Consider the following 20,289-nt stretch of genomic DNA (forward strand, 5'->3'; position numbering starts at 1 on the left):
AAAGGCAGGGAAGCCTTTTTTCCTCTTAAAAGTTAGTTTTAGGTTTTCTAACTTTTTCGTAATGAACAGATTAAACCTTTCTAGTCCATCATCTCTGGGGCTGATGGAAAGGAAGGGGAAATAACCTCCTGCAAGTGTAGGATTGTGAAGACTTTTCCTGGGATTCTGGGGGAGAGGGTTGTTACTCAGCAGGATCCTCTAAGAGTGCTGTTTACCACTGGTACAAAGGACACTTCTAACTCCAATTGGCTACCCAAGTTACTCCTTTATAGCACTTGACTCTCTTATGGTATATTACCACAGTACCTCCTTTGGGGTTAGTATGGACATCTCCTAGTTAGCCTTCAGAATACACGCCTTGTTTCACTGTTCCAGTGTCAGTAATAATTTGCCTGTTGGTGGGTCATAACATATACAAGTATGTGTCCCCATATGATGCTACTTCAAAGTTGCCTATTTTGATGTCTCTACAGGTCTTCTCCCCTCCCCAGCGTCCATAGCAATTCTTCTATCACCTTGGGAAATAGGAGCAGTGCTAGTGGGCATCCCTAACTGGGGCTCTATTACACCTAGGGCACACGTTTCCTGTTTGCGCCATGGTGCACCTTCAAACAGGTATGTTATACGCAAACAGGGAAAGTGTGTCCTATTGGGTTGAATGCGCTACCCTCAGGGCAGCCGCAAACTTGTGCTGACCTGGGGGCAGCACATTCAAGTGAAATATGGACGGCTGCTTCAAAGCCGCTCTGTTTCACAGTGTAGGTGGCAGCCCGCCTGCACTTTAAAGAGGAGAGAGAGATCTCCTTGCAGGCGGGTGCAGTGAATGACTACACTCTTGATGAAACTCAAATCTTCATTCTCAGGGGTCTCACTAATGCAAAAGAAGAATCTGACACAGAAGCTGGAATATAAAGAGAACATTTTTATTAAACTCAAATGAGTGAGACTAAGTCACATAGAAGCCTTAGCAACTGAATGAGGCAGTCTGCTAGAATGGTCTTACTTCACATATTATATACTCTTTATCCTGCCCCAGGCATGTAAGGGAGTTGTACCAATTACATTCCTAAACATATGGAAAATCTGGAGGGTCAGCAGGTGAGTAGCCTTTTGGAGTTTTAGCAGGATATGGGCAAAACATTATAATTACATAGTTCACAAAGGTTAATCTGATTTAGATGGCACTGCAGGGCATGGCATGATTACATGTACAGTATCCCAACCCAAAAGTTAATCATTAGGAATGTCCCAAATTCAATCTCCAAAAGCCGGACAAACCTATAATTGAAAGCATAACCCATGTAATGTCAGAGCATAAAGGAAACAGTAATAGATGCTGAACAAGATAAAACATGTGCAAGGAAACAAAGTTAACGATGTCCTGAACATTGATTGGCAATCTCAGACAAAGATCGATCAGGGAAATTGGCTTTGCGAGGTCAGTTTCAGGTGAAGAGGTCAGTTTCTTACAGTTCATTCCAGAGCCAGAAAGAAACCGAGTTAATGTATACATGAACTCAGAAGGCCAGGCCACTTGTTCGCCAGGCTACCTTCACAGGCCTACGTAAGGGCAACACAAAATGGTGGCACAATATAAAATGGAGTCAGTCTCGAGAATTACAGAACCTCACTCTCCTGCAAGGGGATGTCTGGGGGTTTGAGATCCACTTGGTCCCCTTCAGAGGGCGGCCATCAGGGGACACACTGATCGCTCACCTCCCTACAGCTTCTTTGCCTTTGAGCCCGGATCTATAGTATGTTGCCGGTGCAGAGGTAAAGAGATTTGCTCATTTGCATGGGTCACGACCCCATGCAAATGAGGGAACACCCTTTCGAGATGGCACTGGTGCAGAAGGGGTCGCACAAGCGTCTGTGGCCCTTTCTCTAATACCAAGTTCCTTTGGGGTACACAAACCGGGTGCAAACACCTGTTGTGCCTCCGGGGCTCTTCTGTAATACAGCCTCTGGTCTCGCTGTTTTGTTTATATCTCTCAATTATAGGAGAATTCATCTGAATGTGAGCCATTCGTTCTTAATAGAGTAACATGTGCCATTTAATGAATGTGGGCCTGAAGTTCATATACTGGAGGGTTTAAACTGGACTTCCAAACCTATAGATTAAAAGCTTTCTCAGTGCCAAGAGAGGCCATAGCGAAGTCCTTTTTCATGACGTGTGTGAGACATCTCTGCTTAAGAGCGGTCCTCCAAATTGTCCTTTTTGCATCATAGCTAGAATTACTGTAGCGTATTTGCCAATACGGTGGCAAATGTTTGTGTCTGCGTTCATCTGTAAAGGGCAGTGGGCCTTGAAGTGCAGAGCATCTTTTTCTGGCTACACACTCTCCGTCTTCCGTCAAAACAAGTGATGACAGTTTGTCAATCAGGTGGTTTCCAAATATTGAATAACTATTGCCACGTTGACAGTCACTCCTGGGTATTTTCCCTGCGTTGACCCTTTCTAATAGACTGGGCACTTCCTCTCTGTACAGTTTAACTTCCAAAGTTTCTCTGTGTGGTTCCGAGTTCTGACGGGCATGACATTTGAGCAGCATTTGTGACTGCAACTTAGTCGCCCACTTTGGAGATCAGAGGTGGAGGAAAAAAAGGGCCTTTACTTTGATCCCTTCTTGAGTGTACTTATGTGCTTTGGTATTGTTAGATGTCCGGTGTAACTAGGGATCTCCTTTTGCAGGAACCAAAGTAAGTAAGTATTGCATGCCTGCCTCCCCTGTTTATTCACTGCCTGCATGTTTTACGACTGATTCTGTCCAGTTTTTCCAATGAACAGCGTGCGTTTATGTTTTATAGCAATCTCTCATCCCACGAAGGCCCTTCGTGGCCCATTAATCTTCAATTCGACAGTATTTCCGCCCTTGGATTTGCTATTACTGTGAGCCACGGTAATTTTGTGTGTGTGTATGTGTTGGGGGGGGGGGGGAGGAAAGGCATTACAAAATATTTGCTAGTAACCTGTGGGAATCTGTGTTCCTGTGTCAATTCCCACTGTTTCCTTTGAGTTTTAGGAAGATTCTACCGAAATCTGCGTGAAATGTAACTCTGTTTCGATGAGCGCGGCAACTCCTGTTACCGTAATCCCTGGAATTAGTGAGCCACTCCTAAGGAGGGTCTAAGTTTTTTTTCTAGCTGAATGTCTTTTTTTTTTTTTTTTTTGCCCTGTTCTGTCTAACTGCAGGGATTTTCTGGCTCCCTTTAGTTCTAGCCCTCTATTTACCCATTTCATTAACTCATATTTGACCTCTCTGATGGTGCCCGAACTTTTATTGAGCTCATAGAAGTTTCAGTTAATCTGTCTGGTTGTGGTCTGCAGGACACCTGTGCGTGTGGCTTTAAGACCGCATCTGTATCGAAAGAAATGCCTGCATAGAAATAAAAATGTTTACAGAAAAATCTTTCCAGTTTCCTTGACATTCACCCCCTTCAGATGGCTTTCATTATTGTAGCAGGAGTCTGCGCCTGCCTTTACTTCCTTTTCTTGTGCTTCATGGTGTTCCAGGTTTTCAGAAACATCAGTGGGAAGAGATCAGCTCTGCCAGCAATGAACAAGGCTCGAAGACTTCACTATGAGGTAACTATGGCATTGCTGCTAACGGGGTTCTGCAGCCCGGAAGGATCATGTCTTCGGTGGTGCAAAAATTACAGATTTTCAGCCTTGACTGTTGTCTAGTGCAGGCTAGTCGGGGACACCATTCTAGATAGTACGCAGGTAGTATTGTAGTTTTTCATTGCAAAATATTTATTTGAACTCTTTCTTTGTTTAAAATCCTAACCAATACGTTGTTTCCTTTTACTGGCTTCCTGCTATCGGCCAATGCCCTCCTCTTTCAAAGGACTTTCCTTATTTTTAGGTGTCCATTTTGACATCAATCTTTTTGCGTGTCCCCACCCCGCCATTTGCAGCTAAAGACTGCATCCACTGGGCCTACCAAATAGTATAAAATGTAAACTTTGGTGTACTTTGGCTACCACACTGTAGTGGTGACACGTTTAGTTTGGTTAGATTTAAAGCGCTTGCTTTGCTGCCGAGGAACGAAAAAAATGTTCCAAATTGTTTTGAGGACCAGTCATCACATTCTGGTCATTAATGCTCGTATTCGGTTCCTTATGGAATATAATGTAACACCATGCTGCTGTCAGCCCCCTGAAATGATTAAAACTGCCTCAATTGATTCAAAATGCACTTGGTCGATAGATAGTGATGACTTGCATATTTTACTATGGTGCAACTGAAAGTTAGAGATACAGTGTATGTCAGTAGATCTTGACGGAGGTCTTGTAGATATATATATATATTTTTTTTGCGAACACTGACATTCCTCTGTTTCAGTATGTACTAAAAATATACAGTTCTTTTTTTCATTTGCAGATCCACAAAATGTCAATTTTCGTGTCACAAAGCCTACTTTGAGTACCGTTTGATTGAGTTAAGATTAGTAAACCTGCATTTCAATGCATTCGATGGGGAGGCGAGCTGGGGGAGGGTGATGGAGGCTGATCTGGTTTTGTGGCGTTGCTGGTCGATGTGTGATGTAATTCCCACAGCATTCTAAATCGTGGCTTACACCCTTAAAGGTGTGAGGAATTACAGACTCACGTGACAACAACAAACCATAATACCGGAACCAGGGAAAATGCAGGGTTTTTCGGCAATCAAGACTCTGTAGTTATGGTTCAGTTGGCTAGACCAGGGATACAAATGCAATTTCATCTTTGTAAGCATTTGGCAAATTTGCACTAAGTTAATTTGAAAACTGTATACATGCACGTCAAATGGAGCCATTTAAAAGTGGACCTATTTGGAACTGAGAGGGACAAGGAAATGAGCTGTAGGAATTGACCCAAGGTTGCACTTGTTATAAAAGCCTTGTAGGAATGCTTTCTTTCTGTAAGATCAAAAACAGCAGGGCTGCCTAGATCTCAGTTGACAAGAAGATTAAGGTTCGTCTAACATCATCTCTTTACTTGGTCTGCGTAAATGTTACAGTTCTCAACACCCCAAACTTGCTTGAACAATCTATTGGTTTAATGAGGGGCCCATCTCTCACCCGTCCCTCCGGCCCCTGAGCCATTTCGCGGCTCGCAAACTGGCAATCCCCATTTTGAATAAACAAACTTCACGTATTTGTCTAACCTTTAAAATTGGTTTGCAATGAATTGCACATGATTGTATTGTTAGGTTTGGCAGAGGGGATTGAATGGTCACAGACCCTGCAGAGGTCTGATGACGTTATTGAGACAGAATATGTACTGCTCCAAGATCGGAGTCCTGAAGTCCATTGTGATGTTAACCCAGGCTGTCAGTGGGTTTGAGTCTTTCTTTTCTCAACCACAAAGTGATCAATGGCAATCGTGGCTGAGGCAAATCGAAGAAGGGATACCAAGACTGAATGAATGACCATTTCTGGATGAATGCAGCTGGGTAACCGTCGAAGGTATAATGCATAATCTGAAGGTTTGTGTCCTATTGTGTGTTGTGGTGTATTCAAGGGTATCTTATGTTTATGTTAGTTTTTCTATCCGTTTCTAAAGTGTCATGGGTGATGGTGGATATCTGAAAGTCCAAATATGGGTTCTCGAGGTGTTGGATATATATTGCAAGGGCTGTCAATGTATTGGTTCTGGGCTTTTGCGTTCATTTCGTGTTGGATGGTTCGCGTAGTCTGAGAAAACAAACACTCTTCAGAACCAGAGTTGGTTGTATATATGAATGAGATATTCCATAGTGCGTTCTAAGGAACAGTAGCCGTGGTTGTCTTGTGAAAGAAAAGCACAAGGCAAGGAATGAAATCTAAACAGACACACAGCAGCAGCCTCTCCATTAGAGCAGAGGAGTGTCACCCCCCCTGCTGCCCACGCCGGAGCAGAGGAGAAAAATAAAATACATTTATTACAATTTTATTTTTCGCCTTTCCCCAGCCGAGCCTTGTTTTGGGGGAGAGGGGGGCCACCGCTGCTGACTGGCAGCAGGGGAGCGGTGCTCACTCCACCCGTTTACACTGCGCAGGTAGTTTTGGGCGGCTGTCTTGCGATGTCCAGCATGACTTGCGCAGTGTGAACCTCTCCACCCAGGTGTCTGACAGCTAGGTGAAGAGCAAACCTGCCCCCTTTGCCTCCGAGCACCGAGACAGCCTGCTCTAGGCAATCCTGGCGCTGCTTTATGCTGTTCATGTGTCACATGAAAGCAGCGTCGGGATTTGTTAGACTTCCACTGCTGCAGTCAGAGCACCGAGGGGCACGGGGGGAGGTTCGGATGAACCAAGCCAGCGGGGGGAAGTGCATTTTTATTTTTCATTTCAATTTACTTTTTGCCTCATTTCTAACTTCAGAGCTGTCAGTAGTGGTCCATTATAAACCCTGTTTCTAACGAGCGTTGACTAACCGCCACATGTGGCTGGTTCTCTAAGTATTTGGGTGATTGCCCTACCAAATGTTTAGGGGACCAGCCGCCACTGGAGACACATTCTGCAGCACTCGTGAAATAGTAGGAGTAATCATATTAGTCTGGTTTTAGGCTTCTGGTTAATCTGAGGATGTGACATTGCTTGGGGACTACCTGGCAGCTATTAGTTGCTACTTTTGTTGCAAATGTTATGCGTGTGCGACTTGCTTACACTGCTGCTGCCTTTGCCTTAACTCCTGCTGCACAGGCTGTGCCTCCCTTTATGTAAGGGAAGCTTACTTGTCGCTTGGTCTAACATTTGTGTTGTGCGGAATATGGTTGCGAATTTTTCACTCTTGCCACCCATGAGCTTCCTGTTCTGTGTGAGAACCTTCCATGATGGTTTTCACTGAACCTTGAGAAAACCTTCACTATACAAGAGCTAAACGAAAGACCTGGTCAGTGGTTATTTCTAAACTATTTAACCACCTTATACTGTCAGTGCCTGTGGTAGTGTGTGCAATTACTCTCTGTTAATAAATAGTTGTTTAAGTTCTCAGTTTTTTTTAAAATTAGTTACTGACAAAATTTGACGTTTTCTGCAAACCATTTTTACGTTTCCACATTTGGTGAAAAAGGACCAACCCGGAATTTCAATTAAATAATGCACATGTTTACTGTAAACTAATCTGTCATGTAGTGCCTCTGAGGCCTTCAAGAACTCGCGTTCTAAGTGTTTTTTCATGTTTTAAACATTTCGAATGACAGACGATGGCTTTTTATGAGCAGGATTTTCCTTTTCATTTCTCATTTGCTGCTCCATAATTTATCACTGTGGGAATGGTCACATTTCATTTCTGAATTACTGGACTATTAATAGTGGTACATCTTCATATTCTATTTATTAGCCAACGTTGTAGTTTTTGCTGGGAGTACATGTAGCACAGTCTTATTACCATATCATGTTGCATCAGATTTGTATAAATATTTTTTTGTGTGTGTGTGAACTATGAGCTGTAGTTCTAACGCTGTAGGTCTTCTGGGAATGTTCGATACGTGGCTCTCCTTTTCAATTTGAAGTCTTGTCTCTGGGAGTTTCCATACATTTATCGTTAAAGTTTGCCTCGAACCCCAATTGAAGTGTTTTTTTTAGGTCTGGCTTGACAGTGCAGCAGACAAAAACGTCTTCTTGCTAATTCTTTATTCTTTAAATTATACATAGATTGGGCTTAAGCTGTAGCTGGGGGAGTATCCGCCTCTCACTATGTGTTATTGGCTGTTTGGTGCATCTTTCTGCCTTCTTATACATTTCGATGTGACTGTGGCCCCAAGCCTTGTCGAACATTCCCTTGTCAGACCTTTATTTGCTTTGACACCTTGAATCTGTAATTCTCTAATCTGCTTTGTGGCATTTACTGACACATGCATAACTATGGACACTACAAGGCATTGGCATCTGACGAAGAGTGAACCCTTGGCAGAAAGTGACCAATCCTATATAACAGCCCTTGTTCATCAATGCATGCATGTACTCTTTTGCAGGACAACCGCATAATGCAACAATGCATATCGGTGAAAGGGGGTGCACGATTCCAAATATACCACTGGACGCATCCACATGTAAAGCAACATCCGCACGCCTGTCGTCTAGCTCATAGGTGCCCGGCTTTGTATTTGTAGTTTTAATAAAGTGGTGATGGTCAAACTGGTAAGGCTCAAACTTTCCCATCCCTATGCATCAGGCATATTACAGGTACCCAGAGATTTGTGGTAAATGTAACATTCTCAATTTAAATCTTGCTGTTTAGAGTAACAGCTCTACGAGTATTGATCATTTATCTGATTATAGTGCCCGTGCATTTGTGGTGCAGCCAAATTAATGTGTTTGAATACCTGGAAGATTGGCTGGAAAAGGGGACAAGTTATGCACGATGGATGACCCACACTCAACAAGTTATTCTTATCCACACATTAGGCTACAAAATAAGTGCCAAAAAATCGCACCATTGCTCACAACAAACCCAAAGCTTTCTTGGTGCAGTATTTCATGCACTCAAAAGGAAGGCCTACCGCAGAAACGAGCAAGTAATGGCATTTCAGAGGCTGCTTCCCGTACACCAGACATTGCATTCTCTGACAGTGAGAATAATAATGAAGTTGTTGGGAACGATGTCATGCAGTATCGCTCAAGTCCAGAATGCAAGATTACACATGTCCTGCAGGGGTGTTAAGCCAACAATAGTGACAATTGACTGGGGATTGTTGGATCCCAGTGGCCTGCATAAAATGCAATGAACTTACTGTGTCAATTGTTTCTCGACCCTCCACTGGAAGTTACATCAACATAGATATGTCTATTACAGATCGGAGAATGACACTGGCAACATCATGATGTGGGTCATTGGTCTCTAAAACAGCTTTACCAATGTGGTGGAGCTCTTGGCAGTGCAGTTGCCCCTCTGGCATTCCAAAAAGCACTTCACTGCAAAGTTGTCCTTATTCCAATAGACAGTATGACTACAATATTCTATGTACCAAAGCAAGAGAGTAAGTATGTAATGTACCCAACTGTCAACACTTCCCAGCATGTTTTGGCTTTGAGTTTACCTTCATCAAATATACATGCTGGCAGAACATCTACCAGAGGTGGGCAATGGCTGGGCCACATTCCTCAGCAGGGCGCATCAGGAAATGCATGAATGTGGGATCATCTTCAAAGTTCTGGGTCAATACATCTGCCATTGAAGGGTGCCAGCATTAGACTTGTTCACTGCACTCAAGAATGCAAAATGCTAAAGCTTCACCTCCAGGTACCCACACCTGTGATCCCTGAGCAATTCAATCTAGATAGGTATGTTCTTGTTAACTTATACATTGCACGTGCGCCAAATTGTCTTGGAGTTAGGATTACCTGAACCTTACTTAACCTGATGCCAAATTCATTGGAGAACAGAAAGGTTTTCAATTGACTTCTGGACTGCATAGCAGATGGCTTTGATTGGATTGATACAGTTCCATTCTTGCGAAAGCTGCGGAGAAAGCATGGTCCCCAAATGTGGCATTCTGATTCTAGGGACCCTAAAGATAAATGGGTTGTTAGACCAGGCTCAAACTATGGAAGGCCTTATTGCATTCAAATTTGGCAGCCATGAAATCAGGAAATTTGAAGAAACTCCATTATCTGTAACCATTACTTAAAACAATTATCGGCTGATGAACTGGAAGCCATTGTAATTGCTTCAAAAAAGAGCAAAATATATATATAATATATTCACCCAAGATTCCTCGAACTTAAGGATGCCACTCCGCAGGTGGGTAGTTTACAAAACTTCTTTATTAGGAAGCTGTGCATCAAGCCTGTATTTTCAAAAGTCCCCGACGCGTTTCGAAGCTTCTTGCTTCTTCCTCATGGGGGAACAGAAGGCACATCACGGATAACTGCAGCCCTTCATGTAACCAATGCGCATGTACTCTCCAGTGAGTTGCATGCTGGTGGATGCAGTTGTCTTTAATTTTTCAGCCCTCCAGTGGGCTCCAGGCATAATATCCAGCCTCCATCCCTGGCTCGCAGATAATATGTGGCAGCCTCAGCCGTAGAGGATGCACCGCCCGTTGGAAATGTGGTAACGGGGCTGCTGGAATGCACTGTTCAACCCGATTAGCAGCGCGAGTGAGCCAGGGAAGGAGGCTGGATATTACGCCTGGAGCCCACTGGAGGGCTGAAAAATTGTAAAGTTAAAGACAACTGCATCCACCAGCATGCAACTCACTGGAGAGTACATGCGCATTGGTTAAATAAAGGGCTGCAGTTATCCGTGATGCTTCTTCCTCATGGGGCAGCAGAAGGCACAAGAAGCTTCGAAACGCGTCGGGGAGTTGAGACAGGAGGCTAGAGCAGCAAATTAGAAGTTGCTGAGCCGGTTTGTGTCAACAGCAGTTTGGTCTTGGCTGGATTACATTTTGGATAGCTCGAGACCTTCATCAGCACACCATATGTAAGGTTTAAAAGAGGAGTGAGTCAAAACCTCCTTTGAAGAAACAAAACCTATGATGTTTTGAGCCCAAAACTACATGAGTGTGCACAGCATGCGACCCTGCAGCACTACAGGCTGCTACCAGATTGTTACAGGTAAGTTACTTTTTCCTGTTTGTACTTATAATACGACTCGTAAGAGGGAAAGCCTTAATCTGTGAAACAGCATTTGTAAATCGCAATCTGGTTGCTGTGTCTCCGTTGAAGAGCCAGATCTGGAGTCTTTCTGAAGTCTGCCAGCCAAGGGGGCTGTATGGAGCTGGTGGGGAAGGTTGTTCCATGTCTTTGCAGCTATGTAGGAGAAGGAGCGGCCAGCGCTGCTGCTGTGACTATTGCAGGGGGTGTGTGCAAGGGCGATTGGGTTATTTGATCTCTCTCTATTCTTAGCAGTGATCACAAATTGAATATTACTCTCTGTGCATCTGCATACATGCTTTAAGCCAAGCACTTTTTTTAAGCATTAGTTATAAACACTGGCATTTCAGCAGTATCAAAGTGCAATCACTTTAGATATGCTCTTTAGTGGGAGCAGTAACCATCGTAGAGCATGACAAGCCATAAGATCTAGCAAAAGCTCTACTATGCTAGTAAAAATGATTTGACGTTTGCCCAGTAGTAATACATGACTGAATCTGTATTTATTAATGCATGGTTTATAGGGTACGATTTATTTTCAGTCTCATGATATGGCTTTTCAGTTTAATAATATATATCATGATGCATTACACTGGCACACAGTGTAGTTCTAGTTGGGTTTAAGTATGAAGAGGCAAGGCAATTTTTGTTTTCTTAACTTTGATACCATGTGAAACTTTCTAAAAAGTTAAGTTTGTCCCCTTTGGGTCCTTCATGGCAAGTTTTGTGTTGACCTGTCAAGCTGGGGACAGTACAAAGAGGGCGAGGCATTTTCTGTTTTAGTTCCAAAGGATGCTTTGCTCTCCAATATAGATAAAACAACTGAACACAATTGCACTGAATTTGGCACAAAAGTAGAACCTTATTCAAGGAGGTGCCGTGAAATTAATGTTTGAAGAGGTGCTTCCACTGGGCACAAAGGTGTTAAACAGATGGAGCTATGTGGATCGTTGGGATTCTTGGAGAACCCATGGATCCAAAATTTTAAAAAGAAAACAAAGACATCCTATTTTCTGACGGTGCTTTTGCTCTAGTTGGCCATTTTGGATCTCAAGGGATCCCATTTGCTGGTTGCAATACCAGGAGTACATGTTGTGTGGTTGCCCTTGCAGGACTCTGAGATTTGGAAAAAAGTGAAGGGCTTGTAAGGTGGCAGGTTGAACACACCGTGACCCCCAGGTTATGTGGCGGGTGGGGTCGGGTCTTATAAAAAATTCCTCTGATCACAAATATTAAAGTAAAATTTTGTCACCGGATCTGTAGAACCAATTCCTGGATTTGTGGATCCCAACAAAGCCCTTCCATGTGAATATGGGGATCTCAGTGGTCTAGCGTCCATCCCTTGTTGCCATAGTCCTGACCAGCCTTCATTTGATGGTATCTGGTCTTGGACAACAGATTCCCCCAGTCCACCCCTTCACCATCTCCCAAAAATAAAGGTTCTGAACATAGAGCAGACAGTGTGGCCAGCCCCTGTTTAGGAGAATCTGTAAAGCGGGTTTGGCGGCCCTCTGGGGGTTGGGTGCAAGGCCTAGCCAAACATTGGCCATAAATGGAGGTCAGGTCCCAAACAAAGTCAATTTCCCAGGGGGGTGGGGGGGTAGAGGTTAAAGTGACTTAGTTCGGTTTGGTAAGAATATCAGAGCATATGCTATATCACGAAGCTGTCTGCTTGCAAATTATCCACGCGGCAGGGTGGTTCTTTCACTCTCCTCACTCTCCTTTACCTAAAATGGCGGGGCCATATACCGGAGCCATAAATCGCCTCCACTGCCCACCAGATGACCATGAGGCTACATACCAACGTGGTCACAGGTCACCAGAACAGAGATAAGTCTCCCTCCTCGCCTCCAAGCAGCATAGAATCTAATCTTTCCCCTCCCCACCAAACAACACAGAGGATGGAGTAACTCGACCTGCCTCAGAGCAGAAAGGGAAACTATTTCTCTAAGATACTTCAACAACAGAGAAAGGACTACTACTTTTGTCTCCCTATATGCTACCCTGGTGGCCATCTTTGACTAGTCCTCCACTGGGGCGGCCATCTTAGCCTAGTCATCCTCACCTACTGTCCATACTTAAGACTTCTTAGACTTATAGCCCTGCAACCGCACAAACTCACCCACGTACACCCCCCTCTTCTACCTACGCCTCTCCCACCATGGAACGCATGGGCGAGCACACTTACAAAATCATCTACCCACCCGAGCTATCCAAAAAAAACGCCAAACGCTACAAACACAACTTCCTGAAGGCACACCCTGAAACTCCGTGTGTGGACACCTACTTTTCACTGATCAATGGAGCCACGAACACCGATATCATCTTCTACACTCTGCGTAGAACACAATGGAGGAAAGCGCTCCTCTCCATTCTCACTATCTCCTCCACCAGTAAATCCGCTCATGGCCTAACGCTTTCTATCACACCATCCCAAGTTTTCCCAGGTAGAGCCACCGTCACCATCTACAACAACGGGAACATTCTATTCCAAGCCACTGATAGGAGCCTCGACCGACTCGACAACCTATTCTCTACCTTCTTAGAACACATCGCCAAACGGCGGACCTCCACTCCGCACACATCAAGCTGCACAACACCCCCCAACCCCAATCCTCAATATAACCTGCCTTGCCCATCGCAACAGCGGAATGACACACCTCTCCCATCCCCCCAGTGCTATAGTTAGTCACACACCAGACGTAACCCCCCCACACCCCGCATTCACTGACAAAGATCATTCCCCCTCACACATCCCCCATACCCCCACCCTCCCTTCCCTCACCTCACACCGCCTACGAGTCTTGCTGAACCCACCCCCGCCGGGAGCATATCTCCCCCCCCCTTCCCCGCGGCAGATCCTTCTCCCACCCTATCTCCCCCCCCACTCTCACTCCCCACCCCCCAACCCTCCCAACTAGACCCTCAGAACACGCCACCCCCATACCTTAACATCCCCCCTCTCTACCCCCCCATACTCAGCCCCCACTACCTCCCTGCCACCCCTATTGTCTTCAGCCTTCACTCCTCCCTCAATTCACCGGCACCGCCTCCCATCGATGATCCCACCTTTACCTCCCACCCTCCCCCTACCTCACCCACACCCCTCACCCACAAATTCTCTCACCCATCGAATGCCACCCCAACCTCTATTACCGCAGAGCCCTCCACTACCACTAACGCTAGCGTATCCCACCCCTCCGTCCCCAGTTCGCTTTCCAGCTCCCTACTCAACCGCCCGCCCACGTCCCTCATCACCAACACTAGCCCCAATCCACCTCTGGACCTGATTTTATCCACACTCCTACAAGTCAAAGACGAGCTCCACGCCATCAAAGAACTTCTTTACACCCACCCCAGACAACCCCGACCTACAACGACACCTCTATATCCAACAAACGCCACACCCTCCCCACAGGCCCTCGCATACAACTCTCTCCGCGTTGGCCCACTATCCCCGCTCGCAACAACACCCACCGCCCCCGGCGCGCCCTTAACTCCCTGTCGGACCATGACTTAGGCACCCTCCTGCGCTCTTTTGGCCCAGGTCCGGTAAAACACACAACCTCCACACACCTCCTCATACCCACAATTCTCACAAATCCCCTTAGGCACCCAACTCTAAGTAACAGAAGCTCCGTCCCCAACAACCTCAGAAAAGTCCCCCTATCTCTAGAACATTCGACCACCCTCCTCTCCCCCAGACTCAAATGCATCCTACTCAACTGCAGATCGGCCCAGAGACACTCCTCCGACATTGCAGATCTCGTCACATCAATGGATCTTGACCTAACCATTTTGACTGAAACGTGGCTAACTGAAGCTTCTACGCCTATTATGGACATTCTAGTTCCCCCCAATTACCCCATCATTAGACTCGACAGGCCCGGCAAGACGGGCGGGGGGATCGCATGCATTTTTAGGAGCAACCTCTCCGTTACTAAAGTCACCTCCCCCTCCCTCACTTCCTGTAAACTCTTCTGCCTCTATCTCCAGTGAGGGCAAACCAGTATGTGCCTTTCATCTCATCTATCACCCGCCTGGGGACAACCTCACCTTCACCCAACAACTCATGGACACGATCACTTCCAACACTGGTCGGCAGATCACTCAAATCTACCTGGGTGACTTTAATCTCCACTGGAACGATCAGAAAGACGCAGTGGTGAACAGTCTCAAAACTTTCCTTAATGCGCTTGACCTCACCCAAATATGCAACAGCCCAACACACGATAAAGGCGCGATACTCGATCTCATCATCGCCAAAGAGGACTCTACCCAACTGGGGGCAATCCAACCTTGTGACTGGTCAGACCACCACATTATCACCTTTTTTATCAATGAAAAAGTCAAACCTACCCCGGCTCAACCCACCAAATCCAAGATCTGGAAAAGGGACATGAAGAATCTTAACCCCCAACTCCCTGCCTCCCCACACCTACAGTCTCCTCCTTCCCCCTTCAAGCGCCTCTGATGTTCAATCACTGACCGACCTCTACCTCGACTCTATGAACTCAATAATCAACGAAGTCGCCCCACTGCAACTAAAGAGTCTCCACCAAGAACTCGAACCCTTGGTACCTCAATGAAGATAGGCGTGCTATGCGATTGGCAGAGTGCACTTGGAGATCTGACCCCTCATCACTGCATTGCAAAACGCTTAGGAACAAGAGAAATGCCTACTTTAGGAAAATCAAGCGTGCGAAATCTGACTTCTTTAGCCTCCAGCTGGACCAAGCAAAAAACCGACCAAGAAAACTGTTCGAACTAGTCAAAACCCAAACCAAGACGCAATCCTTACAACCAAACAACACAACAAGCGATATCCCACACTGTGAAGACTTTTCTGCTTTCTTTAAGCTAAAGACCGACAACATAAGAACTGACCTCCTCAATGATGTAAGCCGATACCCTAGCCACATCAGAATGTCTAACACTCAACCTAAAAATAACGCATCATGGACGACCTTCGACACCTACTCTGAAGAAGCAATACACAAACTGCTCGGCACCTTGAAGCCCTCTAATCACCTCTCAGACCCCCTACCTGCTAATGCTGTAAAAGACTTCACCCCCTTGCTCCTCCCACTCTGGACCAAAATAATTAACAGCTCCCTTCAACAAGGTCTCATCCCTGACTCCCTCAAGGTGGGGCAAGTCACGCCCATACTCAAGAAACCTACAGCTGATCCGTCTGACCTAAACAATTACCGCCCTATCACCAATATCCCCACCTTGGCCAAACTGTTGGAAAAATGTGTACAACTCCAACTAACAAAACACATTGACCAGTCTGACCTCCTCAACCCTCATCAATCAGGCTTCCGAGCGAAACACAGCACGGAAACGGCCATGACACACATAATTGATGACGCCCTCCAAATCCTTGACCGGAATGATTCATGCCTCCTCATCCTTCTTGACCTCTCCTCAGCATTTGACACGGTCAAACACGAGAACCTACTGGAGCTGCTAAACACTAGAATGGGTTTATCCGGGACTGTTCTCAAATGGTTCACTTCCTTCCTACATAACCGGTCTCAGAAGTTCAAGATCAACAATGTGCTGTCCTCACCTGTGCCAGTAGATTTAGGCGTCCCACAAGGATCCTCCCTTTCACCCACACTGTTCAACCTCATCATGGAACCACTCGCCACCTTGCTCCAAGCATCCAATGTACACTTCCATATGTATGCTGATGACACTCCACTTTACCTAAAGGTTCAATCCCCGGAAGATATCAAACTTCTGCACTATACACTTAGAAACACCCAATCGTGGTTGGCCGATAATCACCTCAAACTAAATGCTCTGAAAGCTGAGTTCCTTCTGATATCACCCCCTGCGAAAATTACCACCACCCAAATCTGGCTCAATCACCTAACAGCACTCAATGTCCGACCCTCCATCGTGGACTCTGCGAAATCCTTAGGCATCACACTTGACGCAAAGCTCAACATGCAACAGCACATTAGCAAAGCAACGAAAGGAGCTAATTTCTAAATCAACACATTGAGGAAACTTAAACCCTTCCTCCCAGTCAAAGACTTCCAAACTGCTGTACAAGCCCTAATCATCCCCCGCATAGACTATGGAATTGTGGCCCTCAGCGGACTCCCTCTATCAACAACCGCACCCCTAAGAGCCTCCTTGAACGCTGCCGCGAGACTCATTACTGGCTCAAGAAAACTCTCCTATATCCCCCTGACTTGAAATCCCTGAAATGGCTGCCCTTTGAAGCCAGAATACAGCTGAAAATTGCCGTTATGACACACTCGGCCGTACACCACAAGGCACCCAACTACCTCACTCAAAAGTTGACTATATCAGGAGGTTCGAGATCCAATAGAAATACAAAAAATCTACTCCTGAAACCTCGCAGATTCCGGAAGGAAAAAACGTACAAACGCTCCTTCTCAGGAATGGCACCCAGGATCTGGAATGCACTTCCCCCTGAAACCAGGCTTATCTCCTCCACTGCATTCTTCAAGAAAGAGGTGAAAGCCATCCTTATGGCCAAGTTCACCTGAACTTTATTGTTGTTGGATCAGAGACTTTGCACCGCTTTTGTATCACTGGCTACTTGACTGTTTAATGTTTAATGTTATCATATTCTTATTTGATTACGATCCTATTATGTTACTCATTCACTACCTATTACTATACTGTACACGTTAGTTTGTTGAATCACCCCCTTGATATCCCTACCCCTTGTTCTCTGTAACGCTAAGAAAGTGGTATATGCCGTCCTTATAGCCTAAGCTCTCCTGATATCTATCGTAGTTGGATCAAAGACTTTGCAACGTCCTATATTATTGCTTACCTGATTGTCTATTGGTATTTTATCAGCACATGACTGCTATCCGATCATGCTTTTGACTATTATACTGTACCCAATAATGGGTTTAGTCACCCTCCTGTTGCCATCACCCCCTGTTTCTGTGAAGCGCTCTGATATCTGCAAAGATCTTGTTCGCGCTATATAAAACTTTGAATAAATAAATAAATAAATATGCTAAAGAAATACTGAAATTCAATGAAAAACAAAATGCAGTATTGGCTGCAAAACCTAAAAAAATTACATTTGCTAGTTATAGTATAGTGAAGTAACTATAATATGCACCCCACCATATACAGCTTGTGACCTCACATATAATTCATGACACGTTAAAAGACTTAACTGTTGGCATTTCAAATCGCATAATTGATGACCTCTACGATACTGTATTCACATCACTCCATAAATCCTTACATCCTTAAAAAAAACAGAATTTGATAGTAAACTGACTATAATCATATACTGCATGAAATTACTGTGTGTACTTGTGTGAATGGAGAGAATGGTCATAGGGTATACCCTAAGGCCAGGTGTGGTTGTGAATGGCAAAAGTTAAATTGTGCGATGTTTATCTACCCGTAAATATTTGGGTGCTTGCTGAAGTTCATGTTAAACAAGGGAAAGACTGAACACACCTGGTGTGGGTTGCAGGGCATGTTTTAAAGTAGGTTCTGGCTTAAAGCCAAACATGTTGCCAAAGGTTGAGAAAAGCCAACACTTCTGTTCACAATAGATTATCCACCTGTGGCTGTTGGGGCACATGCCAGTGTTAAATAGATGTTGTACTGTGCTCAGCCTCCAAAAATATCCTTCATCCTAGGGGAGTTATCCTATAGTCATTGGTGCACAAGCTTTTAACACTTTCAAGTATTTGTATCTGTTTATGCATACCTAAAGAAATGCCACAACTGAAAGTGCAACTTTCTGAACCTACAATTCTGAAAAACGCCACCTTTGGCAGCCTGGACAAAACCAAGAGCCAATCGGTTGCTTTGTGCTTCCAGTTGGTCTGAGATCAACCAAAGGATTACCGCAGCTGCATTTGCTACCTTTTCTGGTACATTTGCCTAATTTCATTGATGGGCAGTCCTATTCTATAGATAATAAACAATCGCAAAGAAACAGGCAGGTTCTGAATTTCACAATGCTTTACATACCACAAACTCCGCCTAAAATCACACATTATCGTTCCATTTTTGTAATGTAGACTTCCGGATTACACAAAAGTCTTTATGCCCAGCATTCCCCCACTTGTTCCGATAAAAATAATTCTTGAGTCCACAACAGGGAAAGCGCCAAAATGTAATTTTTAAACATCAACATTTCCTGTTAAAAAAACTAACCTGATTTGGCAATAGGGGTTGTTGCATTAACTGGGGCCTGGCTTGGCTGCCACCTAGGAAAACCTACTAAAAACATACATTTCTGAAAAGTAGACCGACAGGTAAGGGATTCCATGAGGATTTCTTATCCATAATGCCCTGCTTACCTCAAACTTTGCCTAAAAGCACAACTTTTCCTTGCATTTCTGTGATGGGAATTACTGGAATCCAGAGGAATGCAAAAAATTCCTACCACCCAGCGTTGCCTCACTGGTGCCGAAAAAAAACGCTGCACCACTTGCGTGGCTGTGCCTAGTGGCCATGACTGGAATGGATAAAACAGAGGTCAATGGAAGTCCCCTTGCAAGGGCCCACAATAACCTTGGTTTGCCTGTGATTCGTAGGTTTGTGTGGGTGTTGCCACAGCACAGCACTAAATACAGCGGCTGCCACTATTGCTTATCTATATATTTATCGCTTTAGCATCTTTTGTGTTATGATCTCTTGGGCCACAAACACACGTGTAGTACCATTCCTATCTGGGGACCTGTTGCAGATCAAGTAGGAGATTTGTAGCTCCTGCAGATGTAAGAACTTTCCATCACAGAAATGTGTGGAAAATGCTTTCCTTAGCCAGTTTGTGGTTTGCAAGGGATTCCGGGTATAAAAACCTGGTAAGAGCAATGCAAGTCATGCCAACCTGGATTCATACCCGGTGGATGTATTTGAAAAATGTGCACGGTTTCTAGGCTTCCCTTGTTGGCAGCTGAGCTAGGGCCCAAAAGCCACAGCTCTCGACTTTGCAAAAAACGGGTCAGTTTTGAGTGGAAAAATGTGATGCATCCATGTTGCCTTTTGAGACGTTTCCTGTCAAGTCCACTAGGCCTACCCACACAAGTAAGGTACCATTTTTATCGAAAGACATGTGGGAGCATAGAATAGTAGAACATTTAATATTGCCATTTGGATTTCACTGAATCTGTGCCTTCCAAATGTAAGCCAGTGTGTAAGAAAGAAGAAATGTAGAAAAAGACCCTCTAAATCATATGCTCGTGCTGGTATCCACAAATTCAGAGATGTACAAATAGCCACTGCTCCTAAACTCAATATCTTGTGCCCATTTCACAAATATATAGTTTTTTTTTTTTTTTACACCTATTTTTTACTCGACGTATTTTACCATATGAATTGGTCTATATTTTGTACACATATAAACCATTATACGGTGCACCTCTGATGTTTCTGGGCACCTTGGGTCCTTGGAGAACCTCCAAACCCTTTATATCCCCACAACCTGAAGGGTCTAACTGATGTAATGGTATGCTGCTTTTGTACATCGGACATTGTGACAAAACGTTACAGATGCAATAGTTGTCCCAATTGGCCGTTTTTTCCTATTCGTTTTCGATAGATCTTTTTTTCAGAGGTTAGTTTCTTTGGGGAAACCTTGAGGGATCTGCACATATGACCCATTGCTGAATTCAGAAGTTTGTAGTCTTTTCAGAAATATGTTGCCTTCCTGGATCACCCATGGGGGGGTTCACGCTTGTTTCCTCCACAAACT

General features: G+C 44.7%; 1 protein-coding gene across 1 annotated transcript in view; it reads left to right on the forward strand.

Moving 5' to 3' along the window:
• The window catches only part of WLS (Wnt ligand secretion mediator), a 298,562-nt gene that overhangs the window by 216,470 nt on the left and 61,803 nt on the right, over positions 1-20,289 (forward strand). Inside the window, exon 9 of the mRNA XM_078668822.1 lies at positions 3,443-3,586. Within this exon, the coding sequence (XP_078524948.1) occupies positions 3,443-3,586 (144 nt within the window). The remainder of the gene's footprint in view (positions 1-3,442; positions 3,587-20,289) is intronic.

Source organism: Lissotriton helveticus, chromosome 1_2 (assembly GCF_964261635.1).
Source record: "Lissotriton helveticus chromosome 1_2, aLisHel1.1, whole genome shotgun sequence".
In the NCBI taxonomy this organism is placed as follows: domain Eukaryota; kingdom Metazoa; phylum Chordata; class Amphibia; order Caudata; family Salamandridae; genus Lissotriton; species Lissotriton helveticus.